We start from the raw sequence: 25,396 nt of genomic DNA on the forward strand, positions 1-25,396 counted from the left end.
ATGCAAACTCCAGAAAGGCGGGTCTGGGACTGAGAGGCCAACGCTTTACCATCTGATCCACCGTGCCGCCCTGTTAGGGAAACAGTGGTGCCCAAAACAATTTGTGCATTATGATTATTTCATGGCACTTCCAAGGCAGTATATTATAGTCGTCCAGATAAACAAGAGATTCACAACTATTGTAAATAATTTACAAATTTGCAGTAGTATTAGTTTTTGGGTTTTTTTTTTTTGTCTTTCTACACGTGTTGCTGCAGCATTTGTTGACACTGCCTCATCTAAGCAGGGCGGCACGGTGGGTCAGCTGTAAAGCGTTGGGCTCACTGTTCTGAGAACTCAGGTTCAAGCCCGACCCCGCCTGTGTGGAGTTTGCATGTTTTCCCCGAGGCTGCGTGGGTTTTCTCCAGCCACTCCGGTTTCTTCCCACATCCCAAAAACATGCAACATTAATTGGACTCTAAGTTGCCCTTGGGTGTAATTGTCAGTGAAATTGGTTGTTAGTCTCTATGTGGCCTGCGATTGGCTGGCAACCAGTTCAGGGTGTACCCCGCCTCCTGCCCGTTGACAGCTGGGATAGGCTTCGGCACTCCCCGCGACCCTCGTGAGGATAAGCGTCAAAGAAAATGGATGGATGGATCTGTAAGCAGAAGACGCTTACATTGACCCCCGTGTAGGCAGGTCATTCGAAACTAAAATGATCACTTCACAGCAAACTGAATAACACAACTAGCAAATAATAAAAGAATGAGTCCAAAAATAATTGACAAAAAACATGCACTTTAAATGCTATTGACATGCTCCCTGCATGCTTTGCAGCACTAAGGAGGTCCTTAGCCTAGCTGGGAGTGCCACAAAGCATGCTGGGAGTGTGTAAATAGCATTTAAACGGCACGTTTTTTTTTCATCGACTATTTCTTAGAGAGGAAAATGCACGAGATAGGCTTAGATGGAAAAAGATTACACGCTGTGGCGACCACTAACGAGACAAGCTCAAAGGAAAAGAAGAACATTTCTAGGATCACTTTCGTTTTATTATCTACTCGATATGCTATTCTGTTTGCTGTGGCGTGATAATTTTAGTTTCGCTGTGACACCGACTGTGAACGTCTCGAATGACCTGCCTACACTGGCTCAAACAAGCCTCTTCTGCTTACAGATGGGAAACGCAATTATTCCTTACTGCCTCGTGAGCGCCATCATATGGTAGCTTACATACGCACGAAAACACCTGGTAGCATGCATGCTACCAGTGAGTTTATGTGTATCATACATTGTTGGACAAGTTACACAACAATTGTGAACACAGAGCATGCTGTCCATTTTGGAGAAAATTTTAAGACTTAAGTGTATCTTATGATTGCACAAATATGGTACATATCATACGTAGGTATATTAATACTGGCATCCATTTTCAGTATTTGTGGGGGGTGTAAGGAACGTAACCCCCGCGAATAACGGGGGGAAACTATTATGAGAGTGGAAAACTTCCATTATGCATAATTTCATTCAAATGCAGCAAAGGATTCAATCTGGGATGGTAATCTTCATTGGCCTTCTATTAAGGCTTTTTTTCAGCTATTATTAAAAGCTGTGTTGTCTTTTGACTCGGGAAACGGGGCGTAACGTTGCCCACATTTTTGCTTTCTTTGACAGCAATCTGGTCTATTGTTAATCTTTCAGATCTCATTAACGCAGGTGAAGGTGACTGAGCCGTGCGGGGTTGTGCAACTAACTTTCATGAGTAGCCAATTGACGACCAACAGTTCTGTTGTGATCCGAAATTTGTATCGCAGGTGATTTCAAAATTTCTCGTGTGTACCAGACATTATTACGCAAGCATAACCCATTTTATCACAAAAGTAGACGAGCATCAAAAGAAAGCAAACAAACCTGTGTCATAGAAGTGGGACAGCAAGTCCTCCTTCTCCACAAACCTCTGATACAGCCAGTCGGTCAGTGCTTGCTCCTCTATAGGAACCTCCTTAATGGGGTACATCCTGATGGTAGACACAAAAGCAACTGTGAATAGATCTAGCACAGAATCTAATCAATTTAAAACGAGAGCCTCTGGATGTAGCTTGGGCTTGTTTGGGTAGGTCATTAGCAAAGTGTCACAAGCGGATTGTGATGCTACTCACATGAGCAGTCAGTGAGGGTGTGTGTCATTTTAGGCCATGAAAGTCTAGCCACAAGAGGGCCTCGGTGAGCTACCATTTGCGGAGCCCCTGGTCACCTTCAAATAGAGGTGACAGTCTCCTCCCCTCAGAGGAGATTTCCTCTGCACTCAGCGTTACTTTAATATTCCTGACCATTTAATATCCATTGTAAAAGGACATCTGGGCAGTGGATCGGGAAGAGGAAGGCAACGGGCGAGACAGCATTGACCCCCTTGGTTAAACCATTTATATCGGAGAATGACTCTTGAATACGTTTCTTAATCTCTGCTGTGATAAGGCGGTTATGACTGTTGACCCAAGAAGAACACTCTTGAGTCTGTGTCAGTGCAAGTTTACTAGCTACTAAAATGAGCCACCAAATGTAAAAAAAAAAAAAAAAAAAAAAAATCTTACTGAATATGGACATGAGTCACTGATGTACAGTTGAAGAAATAAGAAGTCTTGCATTATGCACATTGTGCAACTAAGCAGTGTTAAACTAGTATTTCTCAACTTTTATTGAGGCAAGGCAACCATTTTACATAAATAAATAGGTTACTGACCACCAAACAAATCAGTTAAAAAAAGTAAAAAAATTTGAATAACAATGATAGCGTCTTAATTTAATAATTAATTTTATTACCAAGTGGGAATCCTGTTTGAGCATAAAGCCGATAAAGTTGCAGGAAGTTGTGTCTTATTTTGTTATATTAATGGCAACAGGTGGATGCACAACTTTATTGTATGAGGATATTCTGCTATCTATTAGAAGAGCATTTCCTTGTCCTGTCGGGCATAGCTAGATGAAGACAGATACTGTACATTCAAAGTTAATCATTAACTTTGGACAAAATAATTGAAATTGGATCATTTCCTGCGCCAATGATTACCTCGCACTTGGGTGTCATGGCAATCTGGTTGGGAATTGCTTGGTTAGACAAACAATCGTGTCTCAAAAAAAAAAAAAAAAAAAAAAAAAACATGGTCCTCGGTCAAAAAAGGGTGGTGTGCCCTCTCCAGGTTGGGAATGTGATCCTGCCTCAAGTGGAGGAGTCCAAGTATTTTGGGGTCTTGTTCATGACTGAGAAAAAATGGAGCAGGAGATCGACTGGTTTAGTGCAGCGTCTGCAGTGATGAGAACTTTGTATTGGTCCGTTGTGGTAAAGCTCAGTCAAAAGGCAAAGCTAAAGTTATCAATTTACCAGTCGATCTAAATTCCTATCCTCACAAGCTGTGGGTCGTGACCGAAAGAAAAAGATCCCAGATACAAGCGGGCCAAAATGAGTTTCCTCAGCAGCGCCTCCGGACTCTCCCTTAGAGATAGGGTGAGAAGCTCAGTCATCAGGGAGGGGCTCAGTGTCTAGCTGCTGCTCCTCCACATTGAGAGGAGCCAGATGAGGTGGCCAGGGGTGGGGCGTTGGGTGTTCCGGACACATCAAGGATGACCCAGGAAACGCTGGCTGGCCTGGTGACGCCTCGGGATCTCCCCCAGAAGAGCTGTATGCCATGGCTGGGGAAAGGGAAGTCTGGCCATCCCTACGAAAGCCACTGCTCCCATGACCCAACCCGAAAAAGCGGTAGAAAATGGATGGGATGATCAATTAGAAAATAACTACTCGATTAATCATTCATAGGCATGAAAAAAAAAACTGGTAGCAGCAGCAGCAGCAGCAAAATACTGTTGCTGCCTAACCCTAAGCCCAGCAGAGCAGATGGACAGTAAATACTGAGTCAGTAAGCGGAATGCCAATGAGCATTCCAGGGAAAGGTTTGACCAGCTTGCGGTGCAGATCAGACAACAATAATCTGATTCCAGTAACGTCACTTTATGGTAACGACCATTTCACATGGTAGTTTACGGGTGATCAGTTCATTGAGGACAGCCAGTGAAACGAGTATAGTTCAATTGAGTAATTTTAGCAATATACAGCACACAAAAATATACTTCTGCAACTCAGATTTCACAATGGTTTGCTTCAGAAGAAAAGTGAAGCACATGATTCAAAAAGAGGCAAGGGTCAATGCACTCAACTACAGCCGATCTTCGATAACGTTGAAGACCAGATCAGTCAGAGGTTAACCCTAACCCTAGGTCTAAACTAAATCTGTCACCACAAAAAAAAAAGTACTAGCACTGGCAAGGAGGAAAACCCATAACTCCAAAACAATTGCTCAGACCACATGATAAAATACTGAGCGATGGCCAGTGGTGAAAAACTCCTTGGTCGGGTCGCTTGCAAATGGACCAAGAATGGACCACAGCCAAGAGGGGCATGGCCTGGCCGCCGCTTTGGGCGGTCTCATCTCTGACACCTGTCAACGGTCAGAGCTGTTTCTCATGAGGCACTGTGATTAGACCAAGTATTTAAGTTAAGAGTTTTGTCACTGGCATTTGCCAATTCATTGCCTTGAGTTAGTGAGTTGCGTTCACTGCTAGCAAGAATCTCCAAAAGCGAGAGAAAGTGTAGTGTGAGCTATCCTCGTCACAGTGATTCTGTGCCACCAGAGTTTAGTCCCGTCTTAGTTCATGTTTCCAAGTCTGCCTCCTAGCCATCAGACCTCACCTCATGTTTTTGGATTTTGCTTATAGCCTAGTGTTATTCTGCCTCTGCCTTCTCGGACTGCTCACACCGTGTATGACCTCAGCTTTGAATAAAACTACACCTAACAACATGGCCTCATCTCGGAGTCCTGCATTTGGGTCCAGCCCCGCACCGGAGGCTCGTGACATTAAAGAAGTGATGATGCTGAGAGTCTCACTCGAACAGATTATTTCAGTTTCCACCATTTACACTTGAAATAAATAAATCAGTTGGATTGGCAAAGGCAGTTGACCAGACACATGGAACATATTGAATTTGACTTTTATAGTTAAACAGAATTGAATCCAATTCTGTTGGGTATTGGCAAAGGGGGTTTTACAGAAGCTGGAATTTAGGACACAAGATCTATAACGGTGATCTAACGTTCTTCGTGTGAACCGGGTGATATATTAACTTTTGTAAGTAACATCATTATGCTGGTTGTTTTGAGGCCCAAGTAAGGTAACAGATGTTAATCACTGTACTTGTGTTGACCCACATGACAGTGTGATAAAAGCCAAACATGTAGATTAGAAATTGGGATGTGGCACCACAAAGTCACTTGTCCCGCTCAGATAAGGATCCCCCACCAAACCCCATGTGCAATGAGGTCCCAAAAACTCAAAGCTTTTTCTTAATCTTACTCTGCCCATCGATCAGTCTTACTAGTGTGTTTTTTTTCTCGTAAAACTACAACACATTTGAAAATCTTAAAGGTGTGAGAGATATTTAAAAAAACATGTTTTGTTGAAGTGTATCTCAGTTTCCACTCTGCTTTTGAGGGAATGGGTACATTAATAAACCCCAAAAGTCATCCATGCTGATTCTTTGGCAGCACTGCAATCACGGGGAAGAAGTTGAAGGACACTTCTAGGAATGTATGCATAATAATTGCGCCATTAACTCTATAATGTGCTTCCTCTATGGCTCAAGCTTGTCGATGTAACAGGAAATGGTTTGTTCAGAAATAATGGACATGACAGATGTAAAAGGACTCATCTGGAGGAAACGGCTTAGTGAGCTACTAACATCTTGTAACTTAAGATCTTGCTATTGCCTTAAGGGCGCACTGACACTGCACTAGTAAGATACTACACAATTATTCCTTCATAGTGTATTTGTCTTTGGACCATGACCGCTTTGTCACTGTGACCACATGTATCTAACCTCATCCGTGGGAATAACGTTAATGAATGCCTAAGTTATCGTCTTACCGTCTTATCAGTGGAGGTCGTGAGTAAAAAACTAAAAAGTCATTGTCACAGGTGGTCATGAACTTTATGCCATGTACACAGTTGATAGTCGAAATATCAATCCAAACTTCTAGTTGTTGAGGTAAAAGTTCAAGGTCAGATACATCTATATACAAGATACAGAACTCCGGCATGCTGGCGCGACTGGTTAGAGCGTCTGCCTCACAGTCCTGGGGACTTGGGTTCAAGTCCTGGCCCACCTGTGTGGAATTCACATGTTCTGCCATGCCCGCATGGGTTTTCTCCAGGCACTCGGGTTTCCTCCCACATCCCAAAAGCATGCATTGTTTGGAGACTCTAAATTTCCCTTATGTGTGATTGCTCGTTTGTTTCTATGTGCCCTGCGATTGGCTGGCAACCAGTTCAGGGTGTGCCTCCCGCCTGAAGGTAACTGGGATAGGCTCCAGCACTTCCGTGACCCTTGTGAGGATAAGTGGCTCAGAAAATGGATGGATACAGAACTCAAGCAAAGAAATAGCATTAACCTTTCTGTGTCGTTGCTTCATATAAAGATTATACTTCACTCACATTCTTCTAATATTATTATTGTTAACTTAAACATATGGCACTGAGCAGACAGGACAGAAATACCGTAATTTCCGGCCTATAAGCCGCAACTATTTTTACACGCTTTCAACCCTGTGGCTTATAAGGTGGAGCGGCTAATTTGTGTAATTTTTCTAACGTTGTCGCAAGGGGATACTCGAGCGGAAAAGTTAAGAGTGACACCGGTGGAATATGTGTGGAGGAATGACTTTTAACGATATGTTGCGCTAGCCTGTTGCTTCTGTGTTACTGCTGTGTCTCAGTGATTTTTACCAGTATGTTGTTTTTTTTTAACTGGCCTTGTTAGCGCTATCCTACCATGTTGCTACTGTGTAACTGGTATGTTTTTGTTTTTACCAGCCCCGTTTGTGCTAAGGTAAGGTATAAAAACTTTGAAAACTGTGTGTACCATATTTATTTGTAAATATCTCATGTTTCAAGGTGGGCATTTGCAGCTTTTACACAGGTGCGTCTTATGTATGTACCAAATGTACAGGGTGAGGCTTATAATCAGGTGCACTCTGTATGGCGGAAATTACGATACGTGCATTTTAGTCTGATTGCATTGTTCAACATGAACTTTGTATGTTAATTTTTTGTTGTTGTTGCAAATTTAGTTTGTGTTTTATTAATCACTGATATTAATTAATTAAATACTTTTCCAGATATGCTTTTGAATGTCTTAATTCATACGACTGTGTCACTAGCCTGAACCCAAAGCCATGCTGATGCTCAGAAGAAATTAACAAAGGGGATGCTTCTTGTGCTTGGACATAAGAAAACAAAACAAAAACCCCAAGGATCTCATTATACTCAAAAGGTGTAACAGCTTGATTGTGGGAGCGCTAAAGCCAAGTCAATCCAAGTAGGAAATATAGTGTGTCGCACATAAACAGTGAGCCCCAGACAGCTAAATTTTTCGCAGGAGGAAAAAAAAAATATTTAAAGACAGCTTTAGAAAACATTACAAGTGCAAACTCAACTATTTTGAATGTGTCCAGGGTCTTGTCATAAACAGCCAGGTGAGCAGCTTTAAAGCACCTATGTGATGACCTGGCAAGACACAGCCTCCATAAATCACGTCACCTTGCAGCTATTTTCCAAAGAGTAGCTTTCAGAAAAGCAGACAGTAGCATTCAACAACGAAGAAGGAGGCAAGGAAAAAAAAAAGCAACATCTTCAACACCTACCATCGCCCTTGCTTTGCCTCTGTACACCCACCTAACACTCCCATGTGACATTCAGTAGGTTTAGGATCCGTGAAAGTGTGATTATATGGTGAGAGGGCTTGAGACAAAGGCCGGGTGACAACTGGTAGCTGGTTCAGGAAAAAGGTAGAGGAATTTAAAAAAAAAAAATGTGCAGAGCACAGATTTATCAAGAATATTACACAATGCTCAGCTGGCTGTTTAGAGACGCAGCCCCAGTAATCTCACATAGAAACAGGCTGGAGCAGGTGGATTCTAGGCCCTTGAATCACCACAACAGAGCTTCAATGATTGCACTACATAACATTAATTACGATCTATTGATGATTCTAATTTACAGCCCGACAATAATCCCAGTCCCGTCACAAAGGCATCTGATAAAGGATTCAGTGCTTCATTAGGCAAAAGGCACAGGAAGGAGTCAGCATTGATGAAATAATGTAATGAAGTTATAAAATGGAGGGGTGGCAGGGAAGAACAATGTTCCACCCACTTCTGACATGAGCGCAATGTTTATGATCGAAAGACAAACCGTTTTAATCCTACTCTAAATGTGTTTAAACCCACATGCTCGGATGCATAAAAATAAGGAGCCCCCACAGCAAGTGGGTGATTTACTTGGCAGGGCGAACCACTCACAACAGACAGGGACTGAGGTCTTTCCTGCTGCTTTATCTGAGAGAACCAACTTTTAGCTCAAGTGAAAAATATACAACCACTGAAATGTGAAACATGGTACTCATCAGAGTATGAGTCACTTGTATTTTTTTTTCAATTCAGTGTTTTTTTTTGTCATTAAAGGACAAGTGTCATCCCTATTTAAAAAATTTTCTAAAATAGATATTAAAATGAAAAACACATAACATTATTTACTTTAATGTCTATACGAAAAAATAAATATGATCGGAGAGCGCGTCATCCATGTGCAATGTTGTGGAAGTGTCATTTGGCATCCAAGTGGTCACCATATTGGCTGCATCTACTGCCCGTGACGTCACCCCAGACATTCGCCATTGAAAACACGCTGTGGCCCCGACTATGGGACACGCCCCTTCAGACACTGAAGCTCTTTTCAAAGAAGAGAAAATCTCACAATCGACTGAAGTTACCGGGGCAATATTACCCTATTGTTTTGAGCCATATTTAAATGATATGCGGATCACTACTAACTAACAACAGAGTCCCAGACAGTATGTATGAGCCAGCACTGACATTCATAAGAAACGAAAAGCAGTGCTCGTCCGCGGGGCACAACGCGGCAGCCTTCGCCACCGACCCGCAGATCGACACATTTAGCACCCCTGTCACACATACACGGACCTTTTTGTTACGTTATGAGAGATGGATTACATGGTCCCCCCCAAACTATTATTTTTTTTTAGTCACCGTATACACAACTACCTGTCACTTGGAACCCACGAAGCTCTCGTCCTTTGCACCCGTCCAATCCATTTTTCACGACGAACCGGGTCTCTTAGAAACTTATGAAGGGTAAATTCATCCTCCCGAGTGTTCGAGTAATATCCAGCAATACAACGAACCGGCATTTTGGCTAACACGAAGAAGAAACAACGATACATGTTCCCGCAGGTAAAACTAATAGAAACAAACGAATCCGCTTGAGCGCGCTACTGCCTCGAACGTCACTTCCTCCTTCTTGTCGAAAATAAATCCCTCGAGAGGATTTTCATGGCGGGAGTTACAAAAAGCCATATACATTAAAATCATCTTTTGTGGTGAAAAAACAGATGGGTCCATACTCGCTGCCGTTTTTTCATTAATAACATACTAAAAATCATACATTTCATGACACCTGACCTTTAAAAATCACTTTATTTGAGAGCAGCATTGCTGTAAACTTAAAAGATTATTCCAGAGGTAATGGGTTTATCCTTTTTCTGCACTTGAAAAACATCTTGCTAAAAGATGCCCTCAGACCGCTCAAACAATTGAAAAACCTTATATTTACCCTCCAAACAACTCAGACAGTAGTCAGACCTCATTCACTCCTGCACCAAATATTCACTTTAAGTTATTTTCGGTATTTTCAATGCGGTTGAAATTGTCAACTGCGAATCTGAACGCTTCTGCTTAGTGGAAATGTGGCATTCCAAAGTGCATCAGGCGACTCACTCCCACACAATGTTTAGTTGATCAGAAGGCACATTAATCCTCTTCTCTCTGCACCTGTACCAGCATGGGTCTAAATAGTTTATGACTACTGTGGTTGGAACTGTGAGTGTGTGTGCAGATTTAACAGTTGTGCCGTGAGCTTAGTACAGTCCTTTTTTGCCTGTCTGGAGAGGCGCTGACGATGCAATGAAAGTTGACTGTTTCGATGTCTGATCAGGGGGCCTCAGGGGTAGGAGTGGGACTTATGGAATCTCTGACCCTCTTATTACAGACTGAATGAGCGCTTGGCTTTAGTCCACGTAGGTGGACAAAAACCTCTGGAGAGGCATCCGCAAGCGAAGCCCCATAAACCATCTTTTACTTTGCCCACTTCCACCCGGCACATTGAAGTGTTCACAGCATGGCTTCTATCAGCTGCCGCTTGACCCTGAATGCATCCACTGTAATTTACCACTTGGATATTATGCACAGTAAAAAGACATTTATCTTGAACCTGCGATAAAGGTAATCCAGATGCACCTTTATAATATCCTTAAGTGAATGGTTAACTACAGAAGGAGACCTTAAGGACAGCGAGAGGACATTTTCTCTGCCAAGAGGAGCAGTATTATTAACAACGGCAGTAAACATCTTTACTCTGGTGGTCACAAGCAAACTGCAGTGTGTGAAGTGACAATATAGTCCCATTTGTATCTTTTTGCTAACCGCAAAAGGAGTAACTAAAAATGCACTGTAGAAAAAAAAAAAAAAAACTTTAAAGCACATTGAAAAAAGACTAGAGAGCAAAACTTACAGCTGATTTTGAAATTGAACTAGGGCCATGGCTATGAAATATTTTATAATCCATTATTCTAGTGATTGAGTAATTGGATAACAACTGATTTTGCATTAATAACAACGCCAATCAAAAAATATTGATGTGAGGTTCATAATAATGTGTATTTATAGCCGTTTATTCCAATAATGTCACGGAAAGTGCGCCGGCGGCTGTATCTATGGATGACCATCTGTGCAGGCATTACCATACGTGCTATTAGTGGTAGGCTATTTTAAAAGAGCTGACAATGTTTACATCACCTTGTGCCACCAACCATAGACGTTCTGTTGAGTTTCCAGTACACACACACGCACATTCCTTTTTAAGGGTGAAAATGGTCCCAAACGCTGGACATTTTGTGCGTGTTACGCACTCTTTTCTCCTGGAATGACGTAATTACACCATCTTATTTCTACGAGTCTGTAGCGACAGTTTATTTGGATGTGATGCTTTGAGGAAGAGATGGTGGTCAAAATATTAGAGTTATTCAAATAATCACTGCAGCCATATATACGTCCTATCAATTATTTTCCACACAAACACAGATGACGGAAAAAAGATCATCTGGGTGCATTTAGTCATCTAATAGCTTCTTTAGCACGAGTGCGTTCAACTGACTCACAAAGTATGAAAGGAAGCTGGTGGGGGACTTCCTTTTGTAATTTTTCCAATGAAAGTACTCAAGTTCTCTCTCGATAGAAGTGAAAACTTTAGGAGAGTGACACTAATAACAGTCTCTAAGTCTACATACCAACTGTGCAGCTTTAATGATTTTAATGATTTTCTTTTAATACTTGCCTGTAGTGGACATGTGTGACTGTAGCAGACCTGTATCCAAAAATCCACGTCTGGATGTCCATGGGCCGTGCTTTGGGATAAGCTATGGTCACGTCTATCACCCACTGCAGGCCTTTGCGCTTTTTGCCTGAAACAGATCGGACATAAACACCATAACGATGAAGATTCTAAATGAGCTAGTATGAAAGAGCTACACAATACTAGTGAATTTGCATCACTGGTGAAAAAAAAAAATGGTAGTATCCCTTTAGTTTTGGCAAAAGTAGCAAGGTTCCCCACTGCTGTCAAAGACCAAACAAAGCAATTCCAAACATGTGGAAGAGCTGCCTTGGCAACTGACACACAAGAACAAAAACATAACAGCATTACGGTGTGGCTAGCTGATGTTTTTCTTCAGCTAGCTACTGACATGTATGTGTGAATTTTATATACTGTATACCTTCTGAATATATCATTTGTGATGAAATAAAAGATAGGACAGTGATTAACCAGTTTTACATACAGACCATTAATGTTAAAACATTGCTTGTATGATCATCATGAACTTGATTTATTATTTACGTAAGGAAATTTTAAAACTTGCAACCACAACTCCAGAACAAATACTGTTCAATGTTGAACATTAATGTCAGATTGCCATAATAAGATCTGATCCTGTGATCTGAAACGTTTTACGGCGTCAGTCTAACCCAGCGTTTTATAAAAACTGAAATGTTAAGCAGAACGTGAAAAAGGGAAATATGGGCGAATGGTCTCATCAGAGAAGAGGCAGAGCTTTATATAACAAGTATTGGGTGTGATTTGAAATATGAAAACATGACTGAGGTGAGTGTTGTTTTCCTGGATAACACCAGCCACAGACAAGGCAATTCCAGTGATATTTTGACAAAAGCATGTAACAGAAATGTTATGAAGACACTTGGGAACTGTTTTCAATATTACTTATCCTCAAGAGGTTAGCCGTTGAGCTGGAGCTTATCTCAGCTGACTTTAGGCAAAAGATTGGGTACACCCTGAATTTGGTTCCCTGCCAGTCATAGGTCACATATATAGCGCAACTATCATTTGCACTCACATTCACATCTATAGACAATTTGGACTATGGAATATTATATACAGTCATTTTTGGGGCTACACAACACTTTATGGATTGTATGCAAACCTGTGATCACTGAGCCTGTGTGTCCAAGAATAAGAATGGAAAGTTAAAAACCAAGGCACATGTTGCTGGCTCATTTAGACCAGCTATAAAGTGACTTGCCGGGCATCCTTGGTATTGATGGGAACGGGTATAGCCATTACAGCGTGGGTAATAGGATCCTGAGCTTTGTCCTAGTCCGTGGAGAGGCAGCCACGGTCTTGTGTGTAAGGTGCGCCAAAGTATGAGGCGCTGAGCCAAGGCGTCGATACAGTGACAAACCACACCACCGTAATAAACGACAAAGGTGTGTCCTTCAGCAAACACTTCCAGGGAGACAAATGTAGCGGAAGGTACTTTGGTTGAAATTACCGAACACCACGAAAGTAGATTGAAACACTCTCTAGAAGCACGCATATGTTTGGGAGGGTCATTTGGTTTATCATGAACTAATCCATGCTATGAACTTTGCCCACGTGCCCACTATCTTTTCTCCATCACATATCCCTTATCAGTGTGTTAAACTAAGACATTGAATGCCCATTACACAGCGGAACACATATTTACATTAAATCCTTTTTTCTGCAAGCGGCCCATTTGTCTCCGAGTGAGTCAGCAAAAACATGGGCACCTCTGCAGAGCATCAGGGTGGGTCAGAATGAGTCGACACTTGCACAAATTAACACACACGCAGGACACAGGGACATACTACGCTTTAGGGTATGTTTTTTTATTTCCTGTCCTTATGTTTAAATGCCATTAGCCACATTCAAGCGGAAGGACAGACCCTCCAGCGCCAACCTGCTTGCTGCCTCCAAACAAGAACATGCACATGTGGCCAATTAAACAATACATCTCCTTTGTTGTGACACTCTCTTACTAAAACGGAATGAACTGACTGTGGTTTGCATCAAGCGTCAAGATTATAAGGCACAAACAGGAGTAACTTTTTTAACAATGCTGGCCAAACCAATCTCGAGACTAAACAAAAACTAATCATCTTTTACATAGATTTCCTTTGCATATGAAGCATGCAGTACAGTACAATAAGGTCGATATTAAATCCCACCCCCACGCCCCCAAAAAAAGGATGGCACTAACATCATCCAGATGGCTCCTCTTCACTGCATGTCAAAAGTTGAGCCTGAGAACCTGTTTTATTCCTTTCATGTGCATCCATCCAAACCTACGCCACCTATCGCAACAGGGTTTTGGGTGAGCTGAAGGCTACCCCAGCTGAGTTTGTGCCACAGGCAGGGTGCAACTAGAGGGGACACATACAAACAAGCCTTCACACCCTAGGGAAATTTACTCTTTAAATGGACTAAGCATGCATGTTTTTGGATGTGGGAGGAAGCTGGAGTACCTAAAAACGCACATGCAAAAAAACAACAACAGGAGAGGCATAACAGAGATCCGAACTTCAAATGCCAAAACTGTGTGGAAGACGTGCTATCCTGTAAGCTACTGTGTTGGCCTGTTTTCACGTCTACTCACAGGAAAAAAAACATGAACAGTTTGCTAAAGACATTGAAATGTGCTGTCAATAAAGGTTTAATGTTGGACGCCATTTTGATTAGCGTATTTTCCACACTATAAGGCACACCTAAAAGCCTTTAACTTTCTCAAAAGCCGACAGTGCGCCTTATAATCCGGTGCGCCTCATATATGGATCAATATTGAGCCTTTAGTGCAGTTCCATCTAATGGATGCATAACGTAAACCCAGCCTCTACGGTGCCGTCTATTCTATGCGCCTTACAATCCGGTGTGCCTTATAATGTGGTGCGCCTTATATATGGAAATAGTTTTTAAATAGGCCTTTCATTGGTGGTGCACCTTATAGGGACACTAGTATGGTGTGCCTTATACTCCGGAAAATATCAATATCCATTACTTCCGAAGGGGGGAAAAATGCTCTATAAAATAATGAAAATATAAAATAAAAATAAAGTCAAATAAAAAGGTGCATCTATTTTTGTGCTCATCATCTTTTTTTTTTTTTTCTTTTTTTTTGGCCTACAGCCTAGCCCAGCACATTCTGTCTCAGTAGTGCCACCTGTCAATCAGGAGAATGTCATGAACCTATTTGCAGGAGAGCTAATTGCTTCACACATACAGTATGCGGGAGAGGATACAGAAACAGATTCTTGCATTCTTCTTACAGACTTTCATCAAAACCTATTCCTGTACAGAAATGAATGTTTATGTTGATTAAAATGTCTTCAATAAGAATAAAATCTTCTATCCATTCATCCATCTTTTCTTGTAAGTGTCCTTATTAGGTCATGGAAACGCCATACAGCTTTCATAGACATTGATGTCATTTCTGCCACTTCTTTATGTCACAGTTTGAATGTTTGAAAGTCGCAGAGGACAGAAATCACGTAATCCATAACAAATCCAACCATTCACACAAGGTCGGTTCAAATTGAAATCACTGTGGTATTAATATGCACATTTACAGTACGTGTTAGTTACCTGTCTGGTTGGTTGTCCCGCTCTCATTGCCCACGCTGCCATTTTCATGTTGGGCTGATAGAGTTTTCAGTATGACGTGGGTGGCACCAAGGCGAGGCAGCGTAACGTGGGTCAGGTGGGGTAGAGAATGCTTTTTGGCAAACATCTGGCTGGTTTCCCTCCGCTTGCGCAGGAAGCCACCCTCGGGAAACAGCACTATCCACTTCCTGTCACGACTGTGGTAATACTTGTCTAGGTGTTCCTTCAAATAGACCAGCTGCTTGTCTCGGTGGGCTTTACCCTAAGAGGAACAAATACATGACTTGACACACGGGAATGTTGCATCGGTCATTTGATTTCTCAATTTCACCTGGGTTTGTAATTTTGGTTCTTAAAACAAAATGAAATTAATCCACTACGATCACCCACTGGTTTGAGGGGGATAGGGAATGAGCCCTGCTGTGAATCGCCAAAAACCACGAGTAATTGACATCCACCTAAAAAGGGTTATAACTGCTTATATTAATAGTCTGTACCATACCCATACCGCAAACTACAATTCCAAAACACAAAATATAATTTCAAAGTCACCTTACAAGATTACATTTAAAACTAAACAGCTTGCAAATGACTTGACTGTTAAATAATCCACCTAAAATCTACGCGTAAAACCACATCCAAAGACTCTCAAGAACCTCCTCCACTAACAACCCAGGTTAAACTTGGATAAGCTCCTGCATGACATACAATGACCTTAAAAAGTAGAGACAGATGACCCGAACAAAACTTCTTTAATATCAATTTCTTCTTGTTATCGAGGGTTTTAGGTGACATCCAGAAAGAGCATAAAAATGTGCAAAGATTCAGAACCAGTGAGTTGTTTTTATTAAATAGCCAAGGATAGGTTTCACAGAAAAGTATGCAAATTTGTTCACAAAACGCAGAGAAGTGGGGTTCACTCTATTGGGAAATTTAACCATGATCTAATATCTTGTTCTGCGTTTTGTTTTGTTTTGTTTTGTTTTTAATACAAAGGGAAAGGCATCATCTCAGAGTTTTGAAATTCTGTTTCTATAGCAGTGTTGTAAAGAGCAGACTCATACTTCCTGAACAAGTTACAACAGAGGATGTCTCTGTGAAATAACTTCAAATTTTCATAGGTAATGCTTCCCCCCACCTTCTAAATCAACCGCCTGTCGTTTGCAGCCAACTAGTTCACATTTCATTCATATCAACTGCACACATCTGACACAATTGTTTAAATTGATTATCAATGCCTATTCCTTTCTTTATCATCATTATAATATTTAAGATGAAACCTCGTTCATTTGTCAGTTGGATCGGATCAAGTTTACGCTCTTCTCAATCATTCAGTGCCGTAAAAAAAGCATTCGCCTCCTTCCTCATTTCTGTTTTTTCCAGCATATTCGCACACGAAGGTTTCAAATCACCAAACCAATTTTAAAATCAGTCAGAGACAACCCAAGGAAATGCAAAATGCAGTTTTCAAAAGACATTTATTGCTGGTGTGTTTCGGATCATAGTGCTGCTGCATGATCCAAGACCGCTTGAGTTTGAGGCCATGAACTGATGGCCGGACAGTCTCCTTCAGGATTTTCTGGTATTCAGAATTGTTCCATCAATAACAGCAAGTTGTCCTGGTCCTGAGGCAGCAAAGCGGTCCCAAACCATCACACTGTTCTTCCGAAAGGCTTGAGGCTCATCAAGATGTTTTTTGGCAAATGTGGGACGAGCCTTTGTATTCTTTTCTGACAGCAGGATTTTCGCCTGGCAACTCTCCCATCAATGCCATTTTTGGCCAGTGTCGTTGTTATGGTAAAGTCATGAACACTGACCTTAACTGAGGCCAGAAATATGTGCAATTCTTTAGATGTTGTTTAAGGTTCTTTTGTGACCTTCTGGATCAGTCGTCGTTACACTCTTGAGTAATTTTAGTTGGTCATTCACTCCTGGGAAGGTTTGCCACTGTTCCCAGTTTTCTCCATTTGTGGATGATGGCTCTGACTGTAGTTCGCTGGATCATTAAAGCCTTGGAAATGGCTTTGTAACATTTCCCAGATTGATGGATTTCTTCTTGAATTTCTTTGGATCGTGGCATGATCCACTGCTTCTTGAGATCTTGTACCCAACTTCACTTTCTCTGACAGATTCTGTTTGAGTGATATCTTGATTCAACAAGTACAGTGGTAGGAAGGTTTAGGTGTGGCTTGAGAAATTGAACTCACCTTTCCCAAATTTGTAGTTTGTCACAGTGACTTTGTGATTGGGGGGCAATTGCTTTATCACAGAGATGGTCAGAAAGGTTTTTTTTTCTTGTGCCTTAATAAATTGAATTATCATTTAGAAACCGATTTTTTATTTCCTTGGGTTTTCTCTGAGTGGTATTAAAATTTGTTTGATGATTTGAGACCTTTGTGTGCAATAGATGTGCAAAAAACAAAAAACAAACCAAAAAAAAAACTGAAACAAAAATCAGGATGGGGGCAAATACTTTTACACTGTACCAGGTCATAGTTTGTGCATACCTGTACTGAATTTAACTGCTTTGCTCACTAGATCCAAAGAAACTGTAGCAATGTGGAAAATGAACTAGCGCTCAATCAAAACAATTGTGTTAGTGTGAATGCATACTTGGACTTATTTATGTGTGCATACAAAGGAGCAACCAATAACCAAAAGTTTGTGCCAGCACTACTGCAGAGGACTCTGATCAGTTCCTGATCTGATTAGGAACATTACGGATGACAGGAAGGAAAAGAGACGATTTATCTCCAGCTAAATTCAGTTGGTCAAAAAAAAATGCATCAGCATACAGTCTTTTTACTGTAATATGAACTTGCGTGAGATCGCTGCATCATTTTTGTGTCAGGGCTGGAGCACCTACTAAGTCCACTCGCACTGGAACATTAGGTGACACATCAACAAACACACCCTAGGCCTACAGGTCCTATGGCTAAAAATACATTTTACAATGTTGACATTGTATTTGGTTGAAATGTGCCCAGGCAGTCCAAGTATTATTATTAGTTATAATATAATGCATATTCTTTAATTCTCTACAGGCGTTTATAGTTCATGTCATACTTGCAATTGTTCACACATGGAGACTTAGTAGTTAACTGATGTGACAGTGAGAACTCTGTTGCTAACCAAAACAGCAGCATTGAAGCATTTAAAGTCTCCTAGATTAATTTTTGTGTGGAAACTCACAGCATGTTGTTTATGAGTTCACTGTGTAATGGTTAAGAAATTGTTATGTTTTGTTCAGGTGGCGTCTAGCAGCGATTATCATTTGAGTAGAGTCCGATGTGATCACTCCTTGCGTGTTGTGGGTGATGCGAAGAGACTTCTGCCCAGTCCACCTCACTTTTCAATGTTTTCACGCATTCCTTCATAGCACTGATTTTGTTTCATTAATTACAGTTCAACTTGGCATAAATTATAGTATACCAGTCATCTTGCATAAAAGTAGCCCTAAAATGTCTTTGTAACAATACAGGCTACTATCTGTGAAAAGGAGGTTACTGACTAGGATATTATATCACAGCCAGTGGCATATGTGATATTCATAAACACCAAGCTAATGTGTTTAAATTAAGATTCTGTCCCACGTGTGAGTGTGCACCCAATTCTGCTGTGCACATGGTGGCGAGACAAGTTTGTGAGCACTCATGCACAGCAGATGCTTGCCTGCCAGTCTCTATGTGAGATATTTTAGGGAAGGATGTTAACAATCCACACTCGGGTGCCAAAAGTGATCACAGAAATGACCAAAGCCATTCAGGCTTGCCCACGGTAGTGGGCACAAGATGCTTCGGCCTTGACACAGTGCTCTACGAGGGCCTTTGAGGGAAAGCATTGCACTGGCAATAGAGAATATCATTTAAAGTAAATGAATGCTAGACTGTTCCTAAAAATGAATCGATAAAGCCTTGAAACACACGTCATGTTCCAGGATGTCAGGGAAGATATCGTACACAGTATATTCCCAGTGGGTGTCTGTGTGTTGGGTGGTCAAGGCCTGCTGCTCTGTTCCAGAGGCCCCCACAACAAAGGGTTCGTCTCACCCAGCAGGGTTGAACAGCCCCCCCCCCCCCCACTCCACACGCTACCCTCCATAGTGGATGACCTTCACAGAGGACGCCACCGCCTTCAGAAGCCTTAACGTGTGTAGGCATTCCAACTGGGACAAGCAGATGGTAGTGACTACACTTTTGTGGAGTGTAATAAAAAAAAAAAAAAAAAAAAACTCATAGCAGCCGGGATGTTAAAAGGAATTTTGCAATGGCCTTATGGACTATTGTTTTTAGTCCTGGAGCCTGCTAGGACAATTGGTATGTAGGCAGATGAGAAGAGATCTTAAGGCCTCTTCATACTCCAGCAGCCAACAACGCACAAAATTCCATCACGTGAGGGACGCATTGTGCCGGGGAGCCCCTCTGCGTCGGTCGACGCGCACAAAAATTGTTGTGCATCAAATACCCGAGGTAACCTCTCGTGATTGGTCTGTTGTAGTCACATGCTATGATGACGGAGTCACCATTCCTTCTGGCTCCATATAACCACCTACCCTGCCAACTTGTAGATCGATTTTGCAGCAGATTTACCGTAATTTCTTGAGTATAATGTGTCCTGAATAATAATGCGCACCCCCAAAGTTGAGCTAAAAAAAAAAAAAAAAAAAAAAAAAAACAATCATAAAGACCTTGCCCCTGTTCGGCTACAATCTCTTTTCTTAGCGTCAGGTCACGATCAAAACAAAAGCTCAAACTATATACAAATGAGCGGAATGGGCACTTTTTAAAAAAAGTGAGCATTTAAATTGTGTGCACTATCCTTTTTTTTAAAATGATTATACGATCGTACTACATTGTTTCAGCTCACGTTGTTTTGCTTCCGGTTTGGCCGCTTCATCGGCCGGAGTGGTGAAACATTTCTTTTTAAAGCGGCTGCACAACTAACCATGGTAGTCGACATTTTTTGTCGTCGTTCAAGTTAAAACTGTAACAACCGTAAAAACGTAAAAGTTAAAATCTCATGAGCAGTCGTTTCTGATGTGTGGTGCGGCAGCAACAAATATGCTACGCTAACGATCGTAAAATGCAAATCTCGCCCCACAGGAGGTCAGCGTGCAGAGGTCAGGTTGGTGGAGAACATTACCATAATATATATAAATCTGTAACATAAGACATCGAATATCTTGTAGAAATTTAGATGCATATCTTTTTTTTTTAACCACTCTATGTACCTGTATACTATACAACTATACAATGTGACTGTATTTTTTTATTTTTCATCCATACCTAAATATAATGCGCTCAATTGACTTTTTGAAAATATTTTTGGAAAAAATTGCAAATTATTTTCAAGAAATTATGGTAAATGTATCATCTGGTCATGCAGATCCATTTGTCCGAGCAAACACAGTTCCACGGTCGCCATTGTTTGCTTCGTTCCTTATTATGGTTTGCTTCGTTCCTTATTACGGGAAGGGAAGCAAAAAAAGCTACCAGAAATGACCGAACAATGTAGAGGAATCTCCATCCTGTGACGTCCAAGCCTACACCAACTGTAGTGACACCCCCAACTTGGAGGAGAACTGCAGTTCATTTTCAAAACTGCACACGTGGGTTGGACTCCGGTATGGAAGTAAACAGAGAGAGCCGCAGTGATCTCAGCCCAGTCACAGTCAGTGCAAGTATAAAGAAGCCTTTAGTTTGGGTAAAATTCTATCCATAAACAAAGGTATGATATGTGAACAAGGGTGTGGTAGTACGTTATGGAGGGGTTGGTGGAGTAAACTAGAAGGTTCACCTTTCACACAGTATTACGAGCTTTTACCTGTCTGATGAAGAAGTCACCATGTATGAGGGACACTAGGCCAAAGTTTGTGTATTTGAACACATGGTCCATTAACCACATCATTTTTCGTACCACCTGAAAAGGAAGACAAACTATTATAGGCAACTATAAAACAAACAAACAAACAAACAAACAATTAAAGCCCTTATACAGTACACTTGCAGTCCTTTACGACCCAGCAAGGTCAGTGCAATAATTTCATGTATTCTGTACACCCTACTCGATTGAACAGTCCTTATCAGTTCTGATAAAGTATATAGAGTACTGGAAAATGCCATACTGTATGTCCTACAGACTGAACATGTAACAGTTCGTAGATGCTAACCTCTCCCTTATCATTTCTTGTGCAAATCAAATAGAAACCGCTGTTAACTGACTGAAAATAACTGCTTTGCTCTTTGCCCCCTTAATTGCTCCACAATAATAATAAAAAAAAAAAAAAAAAAAAACTTTCAGAATCTAAATACGTAAGACGCAAGACGCATCTTTTTACTGTATTTCTACAAATAGTTGCCTCTGCTCTAACAATACCGGATTGAATAAATAGATGGAGCATCTCAGTAAACACTCGGTATGTGATGCCATTTAATGCAAATTTTAATTTCTTGTTTTCAGAATGATTTACGGTATTTTGTTGCCACTCCCTTCATCCCCAACATTATAATTGTATAAAGGTAACATTCAGTGCAGCATCTGTCTTCTTACCATGCCCTTGTCTTGCAGGCACATCATGAGGGTGCACACGTCTCCTGTAGATTGATGGTTTACAATGACCATGGCTTCATCTTCGGAGATGGGCCGCACATCATCACCCCACTCAGTTACTGGGAAGCAAATGAGATACAAAGTGTTCACCTTACATCTTTTATGACAGGTGCCCCATGGACTCTGTTTCAAATATGGCAGGAAAACAGAAACTCCCCATTACTATCAAGAGCAATCAATATCAACATCAATGCCTTTCCTAATAGTCTTTGAATTACATTAAATCTTGTTGCATACCAAAATCTGAGAACATGACAAAGAACTAAGAAGTGACTTTGATTTTTATTTGCAGAGTTTGTAAGATGTGTATCAGTCTTTAACAAAAAGATGAGAGGACACGGGAAACCCATATTTTATCCTTGTTGACATAAGACATTTCAGAACAGGACAATCAGTAAAACAAAACAGTTATTAAGAAAAGAATATTTTCCAAATAATTACCAACATTTTTGAAATTCTGGAGGTAAACCGATTCATATAACGGAGCCTATTCTAAAGGCTTGTTGCAACTAGGGATAAAATGAATAAACGTATCGCTGTTTTATTCAGATTTTGCATGGAATTCAATTGAAGCATTCAATGTCAACAGGGAAATTGTTCAATCAAATGAAGCAGCAAGCCGAGTGTGCTAATGATCCAGGCCCAAATAATATGAAATCAAAATAAAGAGTACATATTTGTGTTTTAATGCTAAAGAAAGTGAAAAATACAATTTCAATTAACCACAGTCCTATATTAATCTTTATTAATAATTATAGCAACTGCTCCAACAGGGGCTTTGTGTGTACATGTTAGATTTGTCAGTTGTCATTGCCTGGAACATTTTATTTTCACATGCAAAAAGCTGCGTGTCATTGCATGTTACCAGTCAAATACTAACCATTCCCCGCATTTGATACTCATTTAAAACAACAGTACAGAACCCACACTGTGATTTGTTGTCAAATTGATAAAAATAATATGAAAAATACAGCTCAAAACTTCTTTTCCTCAGGCGAAATGGCACAGTGCCCCAACAAAGACTTTGCCAACGAGAAAAACATGCACCCATTATTAACATGCAACAGTGTTCCCTTGTGACAAAGAGCTTTTGACATGATAACTCACAAGAATTACCACCTAAAGGAGTAAATTTGAAGTGGCCTTTTTCTAATTTACATTGTCAAGCATGTATTCATAGCATACGTGCTATTTTACAAGCAAATTGCCTGTGTGTGATTGTTGACAACACAGGCAAGACCTTAAACAAAAGCGGAAACGTGGCTCATGTCTGACGGGGGTCAGAAACAATAGCTCTGCTGGAGAGCACGCGGAGCCATTTGCATTTTAAAGTACACTTCAGCAGCTCAGAATATTACCATGGAACCATACAGAACCATGGAGATCCGCTAAAAGCCCGAGGGTGAAAGGATTCAGCTGAGATGCAGTCATGTGCGGGGAATCCCCACGGTCATGGGTGGGTCAGCTCAAGTTGCGTGACGCGAATGTTGCAGCGGTTAAGCAAACAGCAAACAGTATGTTCACTAAAACGGGAAGGTAAAAGTTTGGATTACCAGTACTTGGAAGAAAATTGCGTTTTCTAGTCAGCAAGTTTCACATTAAATGATGTGAGCGCATAAGATGATACACAACAGTGCAAAAAGACTGGCAAAATAGGATAAACTTATTTAGAGCATGGTTTTCAGTAGAAATAACACCAAAATTTGTGCTTCATGCTTTACGGGACACATGGCACTTGTACGGGAACAAATTTGCTCAAATTTGAGTAATCGTTTTCAATGGACCTTTCCGACCTGTCAATCACTCGTACAATAATAGCCAATCAAGCATTGCTGGTTGTGAGTGTCGTGCCCTTGGAAAAGTTAATGTTACGAAGAAAATGGCCCTCAGAAGTGCTTGGTGAACGTGCAATTCTGATGAAAGATATCCGGCTAGGTTACAAGGGGCCCGGTTGATTCATTTTCCAAAGCCTAAAACACAGTTGACGAAGTGTCGACGATGCATTAAGCCTCGCGGAAGAGCGCACGTACAACTAAATGTGGACAATATCAACAAACAATAGGCTGTATGTTTGAAGGTAAATGAGGAAGAAGTATCTTCTCTGAGTTTGATTTCATTATTATCAGTGCTTTATACATTGCAGGAGAACAGCTTTCACTTTGTTAGTGTATCACTGACTTGCTGAATGAAGTTTGTAATGTTTTATGGCGAAGCGTCGAGTTAGGGATATTTAAATGCGCCATGTCATGCAAGAAAAATGTCTATTTGCTTATTTGTATCGTATCAGATTTTTAAGACAGAGCACTGGGTTCCATTACGAGCAAAGTCAAATGAATACACCCACTCACTTAGAAAAACTACAATGATATTACTCGTGATCTTTCCAAGTAAAAAGTACTCACCCTGCTTTACATGCCTAGTACGATTCCACTATTTTTTCCTGTTGCATTTCAATATGAAGTTTGTGAGGCGTCAAACTTTTTTTGCATCAATCGCCAACATTTCGCTTTAACTCTGACAATGCGTCCTGCTCCGTCCAAAATCTTAATTCCGTGCACATATCCTTGTGTGAAATAGTTGAGACCTCTCTGTAGAACTCTCTTGGACAGGTCTGACGCATTTAGAAAAAAACATACCCCAATATTATCTGGAATACGCAATAGAGAATCCACTTCAAACATGTTCGGTTCAATCGCCATTTTTAAAGCTTGTGAGACATGGCTAAGGGGGCGGAGATTAAGATTGTCATCGGAAAGGTCAATTGGTTTTACTGTCAAAGTCTACCCAACATGGTTGTCGGTTAGGTTAAAGAGACTCATTTTACCAAAGAACAAGCTAAGACAACATTGAGTCGATTTACCACAGACATTCCTCGTATGTTTTAACAGGAATACAGATTATTCTGATAAAACTGCAGCACCTAGACTTGTGGTGCAGCAACAGGCTTATTGAACATTAGCATGTGTTACAATAAGCGACCAACAGTGGTTTACAGTACCCATACAGTATTCATGGGTCATGGTTGGAGCCCCAAATGACCAGGGAGTCGAAATAGTAGCTGATTTTTCCATTGGCACAGCAGCAACTAAAGCCATGGCAAACAGAGTAGGCACCATGCAGTTTGAAAAGGGCGAGCAGCTTTGTGACAAACACACTCCAGAAGAACACAATGCAAGGTAAAATCTGATGTGAAAATGAGATGGAAGGCCAGCGTTCACCTTTTGTCCCTCTGACCAAATCTCCTGAGAAAACAAAATCGAGATCTCACGCGAGGGAAAAAATGACAACTGCGACACTCGGCATAAGTGTGTGTGTGCCCTGAAGGCGATGTCATTTCATAAGGAGTGTGCTCTCCTACTCGCTGATGTCCCCAATGTCGCCGGGGACGAGCATTTACGCTATCACCGAGATGGGTCATCTGTCAGATAGAATACATTAGGGAAATTGTCTTTGAGAGATGACACAGTTAGCATAGCAGGGTGACAACCGTGCTACAGGCACAGTGTCTAATCCAATAGTGGTGGTCAGTTAAACCTACGCAGGCACTCGTTCCTCCCTCTCTAGAGGCAGATAAGTATTTGGCTACTGACCCTTCAAATTAATCTCTCCTCACCCCAGTTGTGACTTGTCTGGCAAGCCGGAGATCCAGGGCAAAATT

General features: G+C 41.1%; 1 protein-coding gene across 1 annotated transcript in view; it reads right to left on the reverse strand.

Moving 5' to 3' along the window:
• Positions 1-25,396, reverse strand: part of lpgat1 (lysophosphatidylglycerol acyltransferase 1) — a 37,565-nt gene that overhangs the window by 2,918 nt on the left and 9,251 nt on the right. Inside the window, exons 3-7 of the mRNA XM_061812951.1 lie at positions 21,679-21,797; positions 20,953-21,048; positions 15,112-15,391; positions 11,494-11,620; positions 1,891-1,997 (exon numbers count right to left, since the gene is read on the reverse strand). Coding sequence (XP_061668935.1) covers positions 1,891-1,997; positions 11,494-11,620; positions 15,112-15,391; positions 20,953-21,048; positions 21,679-21,797 — 729 coding nt within the window. The remainder of the gene's footprint in view (positions 1-1,890; positions 1,998-11,493; positions 11,621-15,111; positions 15,392-20,952; positions 21,049-21,678; positions 21,798-25,396) is intronic.

Source organism: Syngnathoides biaculeatus, chromosome 23 (genome assembly GCF_019802595.1).
Source record: "Syngnathoides biaculeatus isolate LvHL_M chromosome 23, ASM1980259v1, whole genome shotgun sequence".
NCBI lineage: Eukaryota > Metazoa > Chordata > Actinopteri > Syngnathiformes > Syngnathidae > Syngnathoides > Syngnathoides biaculeatus.